Source organism: Haliotis rufescens, unplaced genomic scaffold (assembly GCF_023055435.1).
Source record: "Haliotis rufescens isolate VD_foot unplaced genomic scaffold, xgHalRufe1.0.p SCAF_1, whole genome shotgun sequence".
Classification (NCBI taxonomy): Eukaryota; Metazoa; Mollusca; class Gastropoda; order Lepetellida; family Haliotidae; genus Haliotis; species Haliotis rufescens.
In genome coordinates this window covers 27,647,647-27,666,069 of record NW_025963779.1, presented here as the reverse complement: position 1 = coordinate 27,666,069, position 18,423 = coordinate 27,647,647, and the positions used below count along the sequence as shown (strand labels likewise).

The 18,423-nt window shown below is 41.2% G+C and overlaps 1 protein-coding gene across 4 annotated transcripts in view; it reads left to right on the top strand.

The window, feature by feature from the left end:
* The first annotated feature begins 2,735 nt into the window (after window positions 1-2,735).
* The window catches only part of LOC124149476 (atrial natriuretic peptide-converting enzyme-like), a 42,328-nt gene continuing 26,640 nt past the window's right edge, over window positions 2,736-18,423 (top strand). Inside the window, exons 1-3 of one of the 4 annotated variants that reach the window (XM_046521087.2) lie at window positions 2,736-2,872; window positions 5,443-5,697; window positions 17,788-17,850. In XM_046521087.2, the coding sequence (XP_046377043.2) occupies window positions 5,499-5,697; window positions 17,788-17,850 (262 nt within the window). In that variant the 5' untranslated portion in view covers window positions 2,736-2,872; window positions 5,443-5,498. The other 3 variants (XM_046521083.2, XM_046521085.2, XM_046521084.2) reach the window with 3 other exon arrangements.

Genomic DNA, 18,423 nt, shown 5'->3' with positions numbered 1-18,423 from the left:
ACTGGTAATAGCCACTGGTGGCGCTACGATCAAGCCCAAGAATTCCAGCCTAGTTCGGCAAGAGAAGATGTGATACGTCTGATCACAAGAAATGGGATTTCACATCACTCTTTTCAGGGTGCCTGTGCAAACTGATCCTTATAAGGGCGACCTGGCCGTGCTCTAATTTGACGACGGTTTCAAGAAAGGTAAAACAAAAGGGTACAGAGATTGGTCAATGTAATGCAGTCCCGTGATGGTTCCTCCCCAAATCACCAGATCTGTCTTGATTTGGCTGCAGATGCTTCATTGATACGATTAATGATGCCACATTGCAGGCCAAATGATGCCGCATTGATAGGACTACAGATGCTGCCACCTCAAACGGCTGACATCTTAAATGCAACAATGTTCTCCTTCTCGAACGTTGACACAAATTCTTCCATCTGCTTGGAAAAGCGTGAATCTGCTCTCTGCGTCTGGTGACTTTCAGTAGGGTACAGCCAATACTCCTTGCGACGTGGTCATGTGATGCTCCTAGATGTATCACACCAACAGCTTCTGCTCTCTAGCTGTTGGAGGGTTAATCTTAGCATGCTGCTGTCCAACTGCTTGGGTGAGAATGAACAGTAAATCGTTGATTTTATACACATATCTTTGTAGTTTGGCATGCTGTAAGTGCAGCCAAAGTTTCACTTCAAACTCAAGTTCCATTGATGTGGGTACTGTAGCACGTATATTAATTACTCAGCAAATTGTTTTGGTTGTGTTTGGGCGATTGGTTCTCAACCCTTTTGTAACATTATTCTGTGTCCAAATTTCAGTTTAGTAACATTTCTTCTTCAGTTAACATCAAAATGTATGTTATAATTGTCCATCATCCACAATCTTAGTAATTGAAATGTACATTCCTCGAGTATGTCAAGTTGACCATTTTCTGCCAATCTGAAAAAAAATGCACGCTTGGCTTTTCCAAAACATGGTGTTGTAAAAATGGTCTTTTGTTATATAAAAATTCTTTATTATACTTCTATTTTCAATGTACTGTTTTAAAATCACCTACATCCCAACCGTTTTAGTGAAAAGTGAGTAAATGTTAACATTCTTTCCATATTTTGAATTTGAAATGTGAAATCTCAGCTCTCTTTTATGAAGCAAACAAAACCTCAGGCTCTAAAAGTGAAGAAAAAAACATGACTCTACCCAAAAGACCCGCTACAGATCGAATATGTGGATGTAAATGTGTGTGTAAATGTGTGCTAGCGATTGAACATGTAAATGTGTGTACACATACGTGCTAGAGATTGAACATGTAAATGTGTGCACACATACGTGCTAGAGATTGAACATGTAAATGTGTGCAAACATACGTGGTCGAGCCTGAACATGTAAATGTGTGTACACATACGTGCTAGAGATTGAACATGTAAAGGTGTGTACACATATGTGCTGGAGATTGAACATGTAAAGGTGTGCAAACATACGTGGTCGAGCCTGAACATGTAAATGTGTGTACACATACGTGCTGGAGATTGAACATGTAAATGTGTGTACACATACGTGCTGGAGATTGAACATGTAAAGGTGTGCAAACATACGTGGTCGAGCCTGAACATGTAAATGTGTGTACACATACGTGCTAGAGATTGAACATGTAAATGTGTGTACACATACGTGCTGGAGATTGAACATGTAAATGTGTGTACACATACGTGCTGGAGATTGAGCATGTAAAGGTGTGCACACATACGTGTTAGAGACTGGACATGTTAATGTGTGCACACATACGTGCTAGAGATTGAACATGTAAATGTGTGCACACATACGTGTTAGAGATTGAACATGTAAATTTGTGCACACATACGTGCTAGAGACCGGACATGTAAATGTGTGCACACATACGTGCTAGAGATTGAACATGTAAATGTGTGCAAACATATGTGCTAGAGATTGAACATGTAAATGTGTGCACACATACGTGTTAGAGACTGGACATGTTAATGTGTGCACACATACATGTTAGAGATTGAACATGTAAATGTGTGCAAACATATGTGCTAGAGATTGAACATGTAAATGTGTGCACACATACGTGTTAGAGACTGGACATGTTAATGTGTTCTCACATACATGTTAGAGATTGAACATGTAAATGTGTGCAAACATATGTACTAGAGATGAACATGTAAATGTGTGCACACATACGTGCTAGAGATTGAACATGTAAATGTATGTACACATACGTGCTAGAGACTGAACATGTAAATGTGTGCACACATACGTGCTCGAGATTGAGTATGTAGATGTAAATGTGTGCACAAATACGTGCTAGAGATTGAGTATGTGGATGTAAATGTGTGTAGCATAATCAGAGGCATAAACTCACCAACGCGTTCGGTTTCAAATGATGTTTAGAGGTATCAAATGCGCGATAAACACCTTTGTCCTAGAAAATTTCATTGTGTTTGATTGGATATTTCTTGAAATAACTGCAAATTTGTCAAATTGTCAAATTGATCAGACACCATTCATACAGGTCTTGGTTCATAAGCAAATAAAGGTTTCTGTTTTCATGTTTTCATGCTTTCATACTACATGCAGGAAACTAAACGCCCAACAGCAAGATTTATAAATTTTAAAATACTGCAGTATAGTTGTTATCGAGGCTGCGTTCGCGGGAGATCTGTTCGTCTGACGTTGGGTACACAAAAGTGCATTTACTAATAGTAAGTACCGACAGGTGGGTGGAGGCAAAATCAAATGTGACTGAAGAGTCCTCCATGTGCAGACGCAGATATCAACAAGATAGTTACACTCCACTGATAATGCTTCGAAAAGTACACCCTATCCGATTCCAAACAAGTGTTTGTCGACATACGGCGACTCTAGCATGGTAATTATCAGATTATGTGAAAACGCTTAAGTTATTGTCACGTTTGACTTTGTTTATGTCAGGTTACGGCGTCTGCATAGTTGACATTCCAGAGGTTAAGGGTCACATACCTGTGCGAATAGAAACCCATAGGGGGTCCCTGCCGACTATGTGAAGTGTACTGTTGCCTATGTACCCATCATAAAATGACAAGTGCGACTTGAAGCTCGTATTCTTTCTATGTATATATTATAAGTCGTTTTTTACGGTGTCAAGGGAAATATTTCTCACATTTCTCAAGACTCTACAGCTCAACCAGAACGTAAGGGGCCGAACACTTGGTGAGGGCAGGTGACCATGACAGCGGGGCCCCAAATGAGGTTAATTGTCATTTGATTTGGGTGTCGCTTTGCCACCACATATAAGACTTCTGTTACAGTTGATTTAGCTCTTTCTCTGCGGTTTCACAGGCATTTCTGTTGACTTTTAGCAGATGATATTTTTTTGTGTGATGACATGGCTTATCCATAGATGCAGTACGTCACTGAGTATTGTCAGGTAGGTTGGTGCGTTTTGTGTCCACTCCATGCTTCAAATTGTATGTCATTACCCATAACATAATTTGTTTTTATGATGCTGTAGGTGTTGATAATAATCAGTAGGGAAATCATTGCCACGTGAGTAACTGCATGATCATAGTCACAACATTACAGAAATATGCTCTGTCAAACTAGCATTCCATTTGGATTTAAGTTATTCAAGGTTCAAAATTAACATAAGTCCGCAAGTCTACGACCAGTAAAATTCAGAAAGTTAATTATTATTATTATTTCACTATTTGGTGATAGATCTATATCATTGTAGGCTACCAGTTTTACCGTTAGGTAGATGGTAATTTACTTTGTTGCCAATCATTTTTTGTGGACTTGTGAAAATATGAATTAATTTCTAACCCAGATTGTTTCAGATTTTCTTTGTCAGTTAAGTCAAACATTCATGAAGTCAGACTTGGTATTTAAGTGAAACAGTTGATAAATACCATGATAACATGGAGACGTCGGACAATGGGCATCAGACAGTGAAAGAGGGACTTTCTTTATATGTACTGGTTTAAGACTGTCTAAGGAATGTATTGTGTCATTTTAATCTTGTTAAAGTGAATGTGCTAGTACAGTGAAACAGAATGAGATCGTCACTTTTTAGTCACATTTAACTGGTTAAGATTATTGTTTAAATGACTGCTTGGGGTATTGCTCATAATATCAATCACTCATTTGTCTGATCCAGAATCAGTATTTTCAGGCTGCAATCATATGGCAGGGATATTGCTGTGTGCAGAATAAAACAACATACAAACAAACACAATAAACAGAATGCTGAGATCTTTTAATCTGTATGATTTCACAGGGAACAGTCCTGTCTGGATTGACCACTAGGACCATTAATATCTGTTTGCAAAAACTGTTATATCTTAAGGTTTTTGTAAATGTGAGTCATTTTGAATAAGAATTTAGTTTGTAAAAATGTATTTATCTATTCAGTTTGATATATCAGTCTCAGACTATTTTATCATAGGATCGTTATGTGATAACTGCAGAGAAAGGTGTGATATATGGTGCATCATGTGTTAGAGCATCCTCTGTTATCCTTCGTCATTATCCCACCACAGTCTTATCACAAACTTAGCACAGATATCTCTCGCTTAGGAGCTTGAAATCAGCAATCAATCAAGAGGATTCTTTTTAACAAGATTTTGGCACAGGTCTACATTAAAAATTGTGGGTTCATATGAACAAGTGATTGATTTATTTCATCTGAAAATATTTTTAGGTGGAAAAGATGTTTTCTTTAGTTATAAGACCAACTATGAATGCCCTATTGCTACAGGATGTTTGCAGCTGTATTTGAGACAGCACAAATTAAAGCGAGTAGAATATTACTGATGTCACTGCTTGACTCAATCATTGAAGAATAGTGAAACTTGATTGGAATTTTTGTGTTGTGTTATTCGAACCAGTCTCAGAACCAAGCTATTGTAGCTATGCTATCTTATCAGATGTTTTGGTATATATATCAGATTTCATATGTCATGTCATGGGGGCATGGGTAGCCTAGTCGTATAAGGTGCTGCAAGTCGATGTGCAGAGTTGCATCCTTTGGGCATGCCAGAAACCTATGGTTGTGGATTCAAATTCTGGTCCCCCACAATTATGTTTCTAGGTTGGATAGCACGATCACCATGCTCGTTGGTTTCACCAAAGTGGTAAACGTCTGAGACCTGCATCATTTTGGGCTTTCCTCTCGCATTAAGCTGACATGCTGGGATATAACTGGAATACTGTTCAAACCAGCATCAACCGAACTGGCTCACTCATCATGCTCATATCTCATGTATAGTCGACTGTGTTGCATCGCAGCCTGTACCAAAAGCCTGTACATGAATTATGTTCAGATTTACTCAAATGAGGCGATGATTCTTATATTGAGGAAAGATAGAACTTAAAGTCAAAATGTTTGGTATAAGAACTGAGATTCTGCTGTATCATTGTCTGCAGGTGCTTGGATCTCTAGTAACCAGAATCTTTTTTCAGATGCAGGCAAACATCAACCCAGGCTTCTACCTGTTGATTATGAGATTCCTAAAGACATGACCACGAAGGAGGACGACCGCCCCCATGTCCGATTTAGTATGCTTCAATTAGATATCAATGAAAATGGACTTCCAGACAATGCTACGGCCAAACGTGCCAAAGCCTCTCGTCGACTCATGCTGGTGGTGATCGTGTGTGTTCTAGCTGCCGTCATTTTGGCCACCATTGCTCTGGCTGTTGGACTTGCACTCACAGGTAATGATGATTCTCAATGGTTTGCATGCGTGAAGATCTGGGTTAGAATTAATCTTCAGCAACCCATGGTTGTCGTAAGAGGCGACTAATGGGATTGGGTGGTCAGGTTTGCTCACTTGGTTGTCATCATATTCCTAGATAGACCTAGATTCAAATACTATGGCAATAAACCTCATGGAGCTTAGGACCAAACCAGTTTCTAGCACTGGACTGTTAATAGCTATGCTTACTGGACCAAATACATTCTACTGGCCTCGTGGCTGAAGTCGCAGACTGAATGATTGTGTCGCATGGAGGTTGGAGGGAAACAAGGTGTATTTCCTGCTATTGTGACACATGTAACACCCAGGGTCACTCTGATGAATGCCAAGTTTGAAGGTTTTGGTTATGAGAATGTATTTTCTACCTAACGGCAGTATTATTAACCCTATGAAAGAGGGTTTCACAATGATTGAAACCCCATCCCCACCTTTTGGAGGAATGATACTCACCATGGCTACTGTCAAAACCGTCTGTTTAAATACAATCAACATAACTTGACCTGTTGAGATTAATAAATCTGAAATTACATCTGATGTATGAGAATATTGTTTGTTTGTTTCCGTGTGCATAGTTGCCTCCCTTTGCCCTACCAGGAATCATTGACCCGTTAAGATCAGGGTAGAATAAGTCTTCAGCAACCCATGCTTTCCATAAAAGGCGACTATGCTTGTCGTAAGAGGCGACTAACGGGATCGGGTGGTTAGGCTTGCTGACTTGGTTGATGCATGTCATTGATCCCAATTGCTTGGATCGATGCTCATGATGTCAAGCACTGGATTGTCCGGTCCAGACTCGATTATTTACAGACTGCCATCATATAGCTGGAATATTGCTGAGTGCAGCGTTAAACAACAAACCAACCAACCAGCCAACCAGTATTTATTGCAATCCAAATCCCAGATTCCCCTGACTGTGATACATTCTATTAGCACTATACCCTTGGGTTCCACTGAAGTGGTCAACATCTAAGACCTGCATCAATTTGGGCTTTCTTTCACATTATGTTGAGGTAGATGATGTGTCATTGTACCAGGCTGATGTGGAACATTGTTCACAGTAGGGCTGGGACGAGTCAAAATTTACTACCCAGGTACCCAACCCCCTATTACCCTACCCTACCCGGGTAGGTCTCAAGGGGTAGGTACAAACTGTCCAATTGGTTTGACCGTAGCCCAGGCAAAATGTGTTTAGATACAGGTATAAATTGATCTGATCATGCATACACTGAAGTTGAGTGAAGTTTTAGTTTTATTCAAACATAAAAAGGTTAGAAGGAATGGGCGTAGTTATCAGAAAGAACTGCGAAAAACTAGTGACTTGTAGTTTAAACATAGAGTTCTAGATCATTTTTGTCATTAAACAATATATCACGTGACTAACCACGGGTCCGGGTAGACCTGTGGGTACCCGGGTCCTGCTCAGTACCCACCCGACCCGAGTACCCGAGTACCCGAGTTACCCGTGCCAGCCCTAGTTCACAGTATCAGTCACTGTCTGGTCCAGACTAGGCAGGGATTTATCTGAGTCTGCTCAGAGTCCGATGGTCAGCCCCAAGTCTGCAGCCAGTGTCACCAAATATTTCCAACTTGGAATAAAACTTTCCTCAAATTATACTTCTACTGACATAGCGGATGTAGAGGTAACTTGTATTTCACTAACAGGACCATTTATGAGGAAGAGACATTACTGGGACTTCCCGTATTTAAGCCCCAGGCCTAACTAAGGAAAATAGCACTTTCTCCTTTAAAATAATTTATCCGAAATTAAGCCATGGGCTCAATTTTGGCATCTTAAGCTTTCTTATCTGAATAGGGAAGCCCTTTGCTGAAAAAATCAGAAACTGTTAAATTGTTTTAACTGAGAAAATATAATACATGGATTTTGCATTTGAACAGGAAGTGACTTCATAGAATGCCGAACTTGAACTTGCACTTACCGTTGAATGCACATTAACATTTGTCATATGTAGTGCATCGCCACGTATTAACTTTCAAGGGAGTAAGGTTTTAATTTAAGGAAGATCCCCCCAAAATTAATAGCCAAGTTTATGCCCATGGACTAAATAAGGAAAATTTTTCTGTCTTTAGGCTCATGAGCATAATTCCGTGTGGGCCTAAATACAGGAAGTCCCGGTAATTGCCTTGAATGCAATGTAAATATACAATGGTAAAATACCTGTGAATTTGGGAAAATAAAAGTTTCAAGGAAATCCTACTTTGAACAAAAATACCATACTCTACCAGTTTGCCAGTTTGACTTTAAAAGTCCAGTTTCCACCCTTGCCGAACTAGGCTGGTATCATGCAGTTATATTTTGGCTGGACAAACGAGGCTATGCATAGACCAATCAAAATCACGTAAGGAAATCGAAATCCGGTTCTTAAACTGTTGTGCAGATTTCGGTTGATTGCAGGATTTGCAAATCATGTGCACCGCCAACTTGGCATCAAGTGATATTTTCCGAATCTTATCATTTTTTTAATCAAGGTGCTCATGTGATTTGATGGACTTTGCGATGTAAGATCTGTTTTATCACAATATAGATCTTGATAATTGATCAGATCGTCTTGGCTTAGCGATACCATTTTGTTTGAAGCAAATGCAAGTGACACAAGAGGTGGAATCTGATTGGCCAATAGGAAAGGCATAGAAGGGACACAACTCGTAATAGCCCCTGGTGGCGCTACGATCGAGCACAGAAATTCCAGCCTAGTTCGGCAAGGGTGGAAACTGGACTTTATAGTCAGTTAAATCCCTTGCCTTGGGAAGATGCAGTTTGCTTGCCTAGGGTAGTTTTGAATCCTAGATTATTTCCCTGAGACTTGATTATTTACAGGCCGCCATCATGATGGCTGGAATATTGGTGTGTGCAGAGTTAAACAACAAACAAACAAGATTGAGTTGACACAGTGTAATATATCTGAGACACCGTTCAAGGAAACATTAAACCCAACTCACTCACTCGCCCCATGCATCAAGGTCAGCTGAACATTGTGCTGGGAGAGGGGGCACAACACCGGTTGTCATGCTTCATTCATGTTGTCTGGCCATGACACAGAAATTGCCCAAATTAAAAATGTAGGCGGTGTCTGTGTGCTGCCTAGTTTGACAAGGCTGTTCAAAGTTATGTTTGGCAAGGTAGCACTTACATGTCACCTGCCACCCTACCCTCTAGACACAGGCCAAAACATGTAATGACAGACTGCTTTTATCATCTCTTAAAGGAAGTGTTAAAAATGTGTTGTTGTGAAATGGCCTAACCAACTTTAACTGTAGACTGTGTGCATCCTTACAATGAGGACACTGTTGGCTTTCATCAAGTTTGGGTTTCATTTTTAGTCATGTCTAAGACTAATTTCCTCAAATGCAAAGATAAACTTGTTCATAAGTTGCCAGTATCATTAAATAGATTGTGTTTTTATTTTATTCTGTTATTTTGACAATGTATTGTCAGCTGAAGAAATAAGACAATGCGCTGGACCTTGTACATGATGCCATATCCTTCATCTGTTTGTAACTCAATTCTTCACAAGCTATCATTCAATAGAGTGTGTTTTCCTTACTTTCTGTTATTTTGACAATGGACGGTAGATTATGGCAATATTTTGAAGTACCATATTCGACGTAATAAGCGCCCTGCTCTAATAAGGCGATATTTGCTAATATATTGGCAAGTGAACAATCCCAATTAGCACCCCTTCAGATTTATCAATGTACACATGACTTATTTATTCCTGTATAATACGCACTCGTGTGTTATATGCACCCTTAATTATGGGCTATTAAATTCTGGAAAAATGTATCTGTCGTATATAAAGAGTTTTGACTGTCAGCATAAACCACGAAATTTATCTTTCAACTCTGTTTTTTCCACCAAAGTAATATTCTAATAAGAGCCCATTATTTCTAATTTTGAGAGCGCCCTGGGCGCTTATTACGTCGAATACGGTATATATTTTGTTGAAATAGCATTTGACTGCAGAGCTATGAAACAAACGCATGAATTAACATGCGTAATGAAATTAGACAATGCACTGGTGCCATAGTCTTCAACTGTTTGTTATTTAATCATTTCTGATTTGCAGTGATGTATGGTAGTGTATCTCTCTGAAACAACAAACATTGAGCATGATAATAATGAATGTGAATAATATTGAATCATTTTGTGATAGTACTGGCAATTTTATGAAAGAGGGTCTGTGTTAAATAAAATTGTTGCTATTGCTGGCACAAACAGCTTTTTGACATCAGAGAAGAGTTACTCATTAATATTCTCCTAATAAACCACCTCAAACTCTGAACAAATGAATCATATAGGCGCTGAGTCTATATCTGCAAAATGTGGTACAAGTAATCATGGTAATATTGTCATGCAATTTTTATTTCCTTTGCGTCCTTTCTTTAAATTTGTGCATACTGGATGCACATAACTGTGTCATGTAAAACTCTTATACTGTGAACAATGATCCACATCATCGGTGCACAAAGATAAATATTTGAAATGGAAGAAACTTTCCATTACCCATGGGAATTACTGCCATATAACCTCAGTTATCTGTTAGACGTTCCAGAATTTTCTTTTCTGCAATTTTCAAATTTGGAATTGAGAACTTAAATATGTTTCAAAGTGTAGTCTGGAATGAAGTCACCAGTTTGGAACAATCGTGACGTAAAGCTTGGGCAAGCTGCTTTATGATTGGTGACTTCTTGTTAGTCATTTCATTAGTCTGTGTGTTACAGGCGATGTCATCAGCATGTTTGTTGTCTCTCTGTCTGTGCATGATGTCAGGTTATTCTGTGTGTTACAGGCGATGTCATCAGCATGTTTGTTGTCTCTCTGTCTCTGCATGATGTCAGGTTATTCTGTGTGTTACAGGCGATGTCATCAGCATGTTTGTTGTCTCTCTGTCTGTGCATGATGTCAGGTTATTCTGTGTGTTACAGGCGATGTCATCAGCATGTTTGTTGTCTCTCTGTCTGTGCATGATGTCAGGTTATTCTGTGTGTTACAGGCGATGTCATCAGCATGTTTGTTGTCTCTCTGTCTCTGCATGATGTCAGGTTATTCTGTGTGTTACAGGCGATGTCATCAGCATGTTTGTTGTCTCTCTGTCTGTGCATGATGTCAGGTTATTCTGTGTGTTACAGGCGATGTCATCAGCATGTTTGTTGTCTCTCTGTCTGTGCATGATGTCAGGTTATTCTGTGTGTTACAGGCGATGTATCAGCTTGTGTCTCTGTCTGTGCATGATGTCAGGTTATTCTGTGTGTTACAGGCAATGTCATCAGCATGTTTGTTGTCTCTCTGTCTGTGCATGATGTCAGGTTATTCTGTGTGTTACAGGCGATGTATCAGCTTGTGTCTCTGTCTGTGCATGATGTCAGGTTATTCTGTGTGTTACAGGCAATGTCATCAGCATGTTTGTTGTCTCTCTAGTTGTGCATGATGTCAGGTTATTCTGTGTGTTACGGGCGATGCATCAGCTTGTGTCTCTGGTTGTGCATGATGTCAGGTTATTCTGTGTGTTACAGGCGATGTCATCAGCTTGTGTCTCTGTGTGCATGATGTCAGGTTATTCTGTGTGTTACAGGCGATGTCATCAGCATGTTTGTTGTCTCTCTAGTTGTGCATGATGTCAGGTTATTCTGTGTGTTACAGGCGATGTCATCAGCATGTTTGTTGTGTCTCTGTCTGTGCATGATGTCAGGTTATTCTGTGTGTTACAGGCGATGTCATCAGCATGTTTGTTGTGTCTCTGTCTGTGCATGATGTCAGGTTATTCTGTGTGTTACAGGTGATGTATCAGCTTGTGTCTCTGTCTGTGCATGATGTCAGGTTATTTTGTGTGTTACAGGCGATGTCATCAGCATGTTTGTTGTCTCTCTAGTTGTGCATGATGTCAGGTTATTCTGTGTGTTACAGGCGATGTCATCAGCATGTTTGTTGTCTCTCTGTCTGTGCATGATGTCAGGTTATTCTGTGTGTTACAGGCGATGTATCAGCTTGTGTCTCTGTCTGTGCATGATGTCAGGTTATTCTGTGTGTTACAGGCGATGTCATCAGCATGTTTGTTGTCTCTCTGTCTGTGCATGATGTCAGGTTATTCTGTGTGTTACAGGCGATGTCATCAGCTTGTGTCTCTTTCTGTGCATGATGTCAGGTTATTCTGTGTGTTACAGGCGATGCATCAGCTTGTGTCTCTGGTTGTGCATGATGTCAGGTTATTCTGTGTGTGACAGGCGATGCATCAGCTTGTGTCTCTGTTTGTGCATGATGTCAGGTTATTCTGTGTTACAGGCGATGCATCAGCTTGTGTCTCTGGTTGTGCATGATGTCAGGTTATTCTGTGTGTGACAGGCGATGCATCAGCTTGTGTCTCTGTCTGTGCATGATGTCAGGTTATTCTGTGTGTTACAGGTGATGTCATCAGCTTGTGTCTCTGTCTGTGCATGATGTCAGGTTATTCTGTGTGTTACAGGCGATGCATCAGCTTGTGTCTCTGGTTGTGCATGATGTCAGGTTATTCTGTGTGTGACAGGCGATGCATCAGCTTGTGTCTCTGTCTGTGCATGATGTCAGGTTATTCTGTGTGTTACAGGTGATGTCATCAGCTTGTGTCTCTGTCTGTGCATGATGTCAGGTTAATCTGTGTGTTACAGGCGATGTCATCAGCTTGTTTTTTGTCTCTCTAGTTGTGCATGATGTCAGGTTATTCTGTGTGTTACAGGTGATGTCATCAGCTTGTGTCTCTGTCTGTGCATGATGTCAGGTTATTCTGTGTGTTACAGGTGATGTCATCAGCTTGTGTCTCTGTCTGTGCATGATGTCAGGTTATTCTGTGTGTTACAGGTGATGTCATCAGCTTGTGTCTCTGTCTGTGCATGATGTCATGTTATTCTGTGTGTTACAGGTGATGTCATCAGCTTGTGTCTCTGTCTGTGCATGATGTCAGGTTATTCTGTGTGTTACAGGCGATGTATCAGCTTGTTTCTCTGGCTGTGCATGATGTCAGGTTATTCTGTGTGTTACAGGCGATGTCATCAGCTTGTGTCTCTGTGTGCATGATGTCAGGTTATTCTGTGTGTTACAGGCGATGTCATCAGCATGTTTGTTGTCTCTCTAGTTGTGCATGATGTCAGGTTATTCTGTGTGTTACAGGCGATGTCATCAGCATGTTTGTTGTGTCTCTGTCTGTGCATGATGTCAGGTTATTCTGTGTGTTACAGGCGATGTCATCAGCATGTTTGTTGTGTCTCTGTCTGTGCATGATGTCAGGTTATTCTGTGTGTTACAGGTGATGTATCAGCTTGTGTCTCTGTCTGTGCATGATGTCAGGTTATTTTGTGTGTTACAGGCGATGTCATCAGCATGTTTGTTGTCTCTCTAGTTGTGCATGATGTCAGGTTATTCTGTGTGTTACAGGCGATGTCATCAGCATGTTTGTTGTCTCTCTGTCTGTGCATGATGTCAGGTTATTCTGTGTGTTACAGGTGATGTATCAGCTTGTGTCTCTGTCTGTGCATGATGTCAGGTTATTCTGTGTGTTACAGGCGATGTCATCAGCATGTTTGTTGTCTCTCTGTCTGTGCATGATGTCAGGTTATTCTGTGTGTTACAGGCGATGTCATCAGCTTGTGTCTCTTTCTGTGCATGATGTCAGGTTATTCTGTGTGTTACAGGCGATGCATCAGCTTGTGTCTCTGGTTGTGCATGATGTCAGGTTATTCTGTGTGTGACAGGCGATGCATCAGCTTGTGTCTCTGTCTGTGCATGATGTCAGGTTATTCTGTGTGTTACAGGCGATGTCATCAGCTTGTGTCTCTGTCTGTGCATGATGTCAGGTTATTCTGTGTGTTACAGGCGATGCATCAGCTTGTGTCTCTGGTTGTGCATGATGTCAGGTTATTCTGTGTGTGACAGGCGATGCGTCAGCTTGTGTCTCTGTCTGTGCATGATGTCAGGTTATTCTGTGTGTTACAGGTGATGTCATCAGCTTGTGTCTCTGTCTGTGCATGATGTCAGGTTAATCTGTGTGTTACAGGCGATGTCATCAGCTTGTTTTTTGTCTCTCTAGTTGTGCATGATGTCAGGTTATTCTGTGTGTTACAGGTGATGTCATCAGCTTGTGTCTCTGTCTGTGCATGATGTCAGGTTATTCTGTGTGTTACAGGTGATGTCATCAGCTTGTGTCTCTGTCTGTGCATGATGTCAGGTTATTCTGTGTGTTACAGGTGATGTCATCAGCTTGTGTCTCTGTCTGTGCATGATGTCAGGTTATTCTGTGTGTTACAGGTGATGTCATCAGCTTGTGTCTCTGTCTGTGCATGATGTCAGGTTATTCTGTGTGTTACAGGCGATGTATCAGCTTGTTTCTCTGGCTGTGCATGATGTCAGGTTACTCTGTGTGTTACAGGCGATGTCATCAGCTTGTGTCTCTGGCTGTGAATGATGTCAGGTTATTCTGTGTGTTACAGGTGATGTCATCAGCTTGTGTCTCTGTCTGTGCATGATGTCATGTTATTCTGTGTGTTACAGGCGATGTCATCAGCTTGTTTTTTGTCTCTCTAGTTGTGCATGATGTCAGGTTATTCTGTGTGTTACAGGCGATGTATCAGCTTGTGTCTCTGTCTGTGCATGATGTCAGGTTATTCTGTGTGTTACAGGCGATGTATCAGCTTGTGTCTCTGTCTGTGCATGATGTCAGGTTATTCTGTGTGTTACAGGCGATGTATCAGCTTGTGTCTCTGTCTGTGCATGATGTCAGGTTATTCTGTGTGTTACAGGCGATGTATCAGCTTGTTTCTCTGGCTGTGCATGATGTCAGGTTACTCTGTGTGTTACAGGCGATGTCATCAGCTTGTGTCTCTGGCTGTGAATGATGTCAGGTTATTCTGTGTGTTACAGGTGATGTCATCAGCTTGTTTGTTGTCTCTCTGTCTGTGCATGATGTCAGGTTATTCTGTGTGTTACAGGCGATGTATCAGCTTGTGTCTCTGTCTGTGCATGATGTCAGGTTATTCTGTGTGTTACAGGCGATGTATCAGCTTGTGTCTCTGTCTGTGCATGATGTCAGGTTATTCTGTGTGTTACAGGCGATGTATCAGCTTGTGTCTCTGTCTGTGCATGATGTCAGGTTATTCTGTGTGTTACAGGCGATGTATCAGCTTGTTTCTCTGGCTGTGCATGATGTCAGGTTACTCTGTGTGTTACAGGCGATGTCATCAGCTTGTGTCTCTGGCTGTGAATGATGTCAGGTTATTCTGTGTGTTACAGGTGATGTCATCAGCTTGTGTCTCTGTCTGTGCATGATGTCATGTTATTCTGTGTGTTACAGGCGATGTCATCAGCTTGTTTTTTGTCTCTCTAGTTGTGCATGATGTCAGGTTATTCTGTGTGTTACAGGCGATGTATCAGCTTGTGTCTCTGTCTGTGCATGATGTCAGGTTATTCTGTGTGTTACAGGCGATGTATCAGCTTGTGTCTCTGTCTGTGCATGATGTCAGGTTATTTTGTGTGTTACAGGCGATGTATCAGCTTGTTTCTCTGGCTGTGCATGATGTCAGGTTACTCTGTGTGTTACAGGCGATGTCATCAGCTTGTGTCTCTGGCTGTGCATGATGTCAGGTTATTCTGTGTGTTACAGGTGATGTCATCAGCTTGTTTGTTGTCTCTCTAGTTGTGCATGATGTCAGGTTATTCTGTGTGTTACAGGCGATGTATCAGCTTGTGTCTCTGTCTGTGCATGATGTCAGGTTATTCTGTGTGTTACAGGCGATGTATCAGCTTGTTTCTCTGGCTGTGCATGATGTCAGGTTACTCTGTGTGTTACAGGCGATGTCATCAGCTTGTGTCTCTGGCTGTGAATGATGTCAGGTTATTCTGTGTGTTACAGGTGATGTCATCAGCTTGTTTGTTGTCTCTCTGTCTGTGCATGATGTCAGGTTATTCTGTGTGTTACAGGCGATGTATCAGCTTGTGTCTCTGTCTGTGCATGATGTCAGGTTATTCTGTGTGTTACAGGCGATGTCATCAGCATGTTTGTTGTCTCTCTGTCTGTGCATGATGTCAGGTTATTCTGTGTGTTACAGGCGATGTATCAGCTTGTGTCTCTGTCTGTGCATGATGTCAGGTTATTCTGTGTGTTACAGGCGATGTATCAGCATGTTTGTTGTCTCTCTAGTTGTGCATGATGTCAGGTTATTCTGTGTGTTACAGGCGATGTCATCAGCTTGTGTCTCTGGCTGTGAATGATGTCAGGTTATTCTGTGTGTTACAGGTGATGTATCAGCTTGTGTCTCTGTCCGTGCATGATGTCAGGTTATTCTGTGTGTTACAGGCGATGTATCAGCTTGTGTCTCTGTCTGTGCATGATGTCAGGTTATTCTGTGTGTTACAGGCGATGTCATCAGCTTGTTTGTTGTTTCTCTGGCTGTGCATGATGTCAGGTTATTCTGTGTGTTACAGGCGATGTCATCAGCTTGTGTCTCTCTGGCTGTGAATGATGTCAGGTTATTCTGTGTGTTACAGGCAATGTCATCAGCTTGTTTGTTGTCTCTCTGTCTGTGCATGATGTCAGGTTATTCTGTGTGTTACAGGCAATGTATCAGCTTGTGTCTCTGTCTGTGCATGATGTCAGGTTATTCTGTGTTACAGGCGATGTATTAGCTTGTGTCTCTGTCTGTGCATGATGTCAGGTTATTCTGTGTGTGACAGGCGATGTCATCAGCTTGTTTGTTGTCTCTCTGTGTGTGCATGATGTCAGGTTATTCTGTGTGTTACAGGCGATGTCATCAGCTTGTGTCTCTGTGTGCATGATGTCATGTTATTCTGTGTTACAGGCGATGTATCAGCTTGTGTCTCTGTCTGTGCATGATGTCAGGTTATTCTGTGTGTTACAGGCGATGTCATCAGCTTGTGTCTCTGGCTGTGTATGATGTCAGGTTATTCTGTGTGTTACAGGCGATGTCATCAGCTTGTGTCTCTGTGTGCATGATGTCAGGTTATTCTGTGTTACAGGCGATGTATCAGCTTGTGTCTCTGTCTGTGCATGATGTCAGGTTATTCTGTGTGTTACAGGCGATGTCATCAGCTTGTGTCTCTGGCTGTGCATGATGTCAGGTTATTCTGTGTGTTACAGGCGATGTCATCAGCTTGTGTCTCTGTCTGTGCATGATGTCAGGTTATTCTGTGTGTTACAGGCGATGTCATCAGCTTGTTTGTTGTTTCTCTGGCTGTGCATGATGTCAGGTTATTCTGTGTGTTACAGGTGATGTCATCAGCTTGTGTCTCTGGCTGTGCATGATGTCAGGTTATTCTGTGTGTTACAGGCGATGTCATCAGCTTGTTTGTTGTTTCTCTGGCTGTGCATGATGTCAGGTTATTCTGTGTGTTACAGGCGATGTCATCAGCTTGTTTGTTGTTTCTCTGGCTGTGCATGATGTCAGGTTATTCTGTGTGTTACAGGCGATGTCATCAGCTTGTGTCTCTGGCTGTGCATGATGTCAGGTTATTCTGTGTGTTACAGGCGATGTCATCAGCTTGTTTGTTGTTTCTCTGTCTGTGCATGATGTCAGGTTATTTTGTGTGTTACAGGCGATGTCATCAGCTTGTTTGTTGTTTCTCTGGCTGTACATGATGTCAGGTTATTCTGTGTGTTACAGGCGATGTCATCAGCTTGTGTCTCTGTCTGTGCATGATGTCAGGTTATTCTGTGTGTTACAGGCGATGTCAGAAGGGCTGTGAATGCTGCTGAGGCTAACATGAAATCAACATTGAGCATCTCCTACTCTGTGTCATCTTCCCCAACACCATCAACCCCACCATCTCCACCAACCACAACCTCTCCCTCAGCGTCGCTGTCCCAGACAACTCACATTCCCATCACTCGTACGATCTCCATAAAGCCATCTCCCACCGCTTCAGGAACAGCTATCTCTCCGTCACATACATACCAGATCTCTTCCAGTGAGAGTGACCTCACCTCTACAGCACATATCTCCCCAACTCATACCTCTGTTCTTTCTTCTTCAATTGCATCCTCTCCTGTAGCAGAGACCTCGTCTGCAGCACCGCCAACATCATCCAGAGTGCTTGACACCACCACACCACCAGGTAGGCACAGATAGATGTTAGGCATTAAAATCTGTTTTTGTCAGCTAGTTTACAGATTGTTTTCTCAAGACATCTGGTCGGCTGGCATTTAGAAGTGATACACATAAGAAGAGAATTATGGATGTCAACTTCCTTATTATGAGGAAGACAACGTTTCGGAGTATATGCTTACTCCTTCATCAGGTGAATGAATGCCATGAGGCAGAGAGCATATATATGTACATGATTATTGGGTTTTATTTTATTGCTATATTTAGAAAAGGCAGTAAAACAATCTTTCCAAAATTGGTTTTTAGTTTTTTTAGCAAGCTTAAGTGGGAAATCACTTCCCATAAATAGTAGATCAGGAAATTCAGGAGTAGTATCAGTCATTAAAATTTTCCATTTCTTTTCCAAATCAACATTTAGTAACTTTTTTATCCAGATTATTTTCAAAGCGTCAACATATGCAAAAATATCTATCATACCAAGTCCTCCAAGGGAAATAGGTTTACAAGCAACTGTTCTCTTTATTTTGTCTGGTTTATTATCCCATAAAAACTTGAAAAGAATAGTATTTATCTTTCTAAGGAA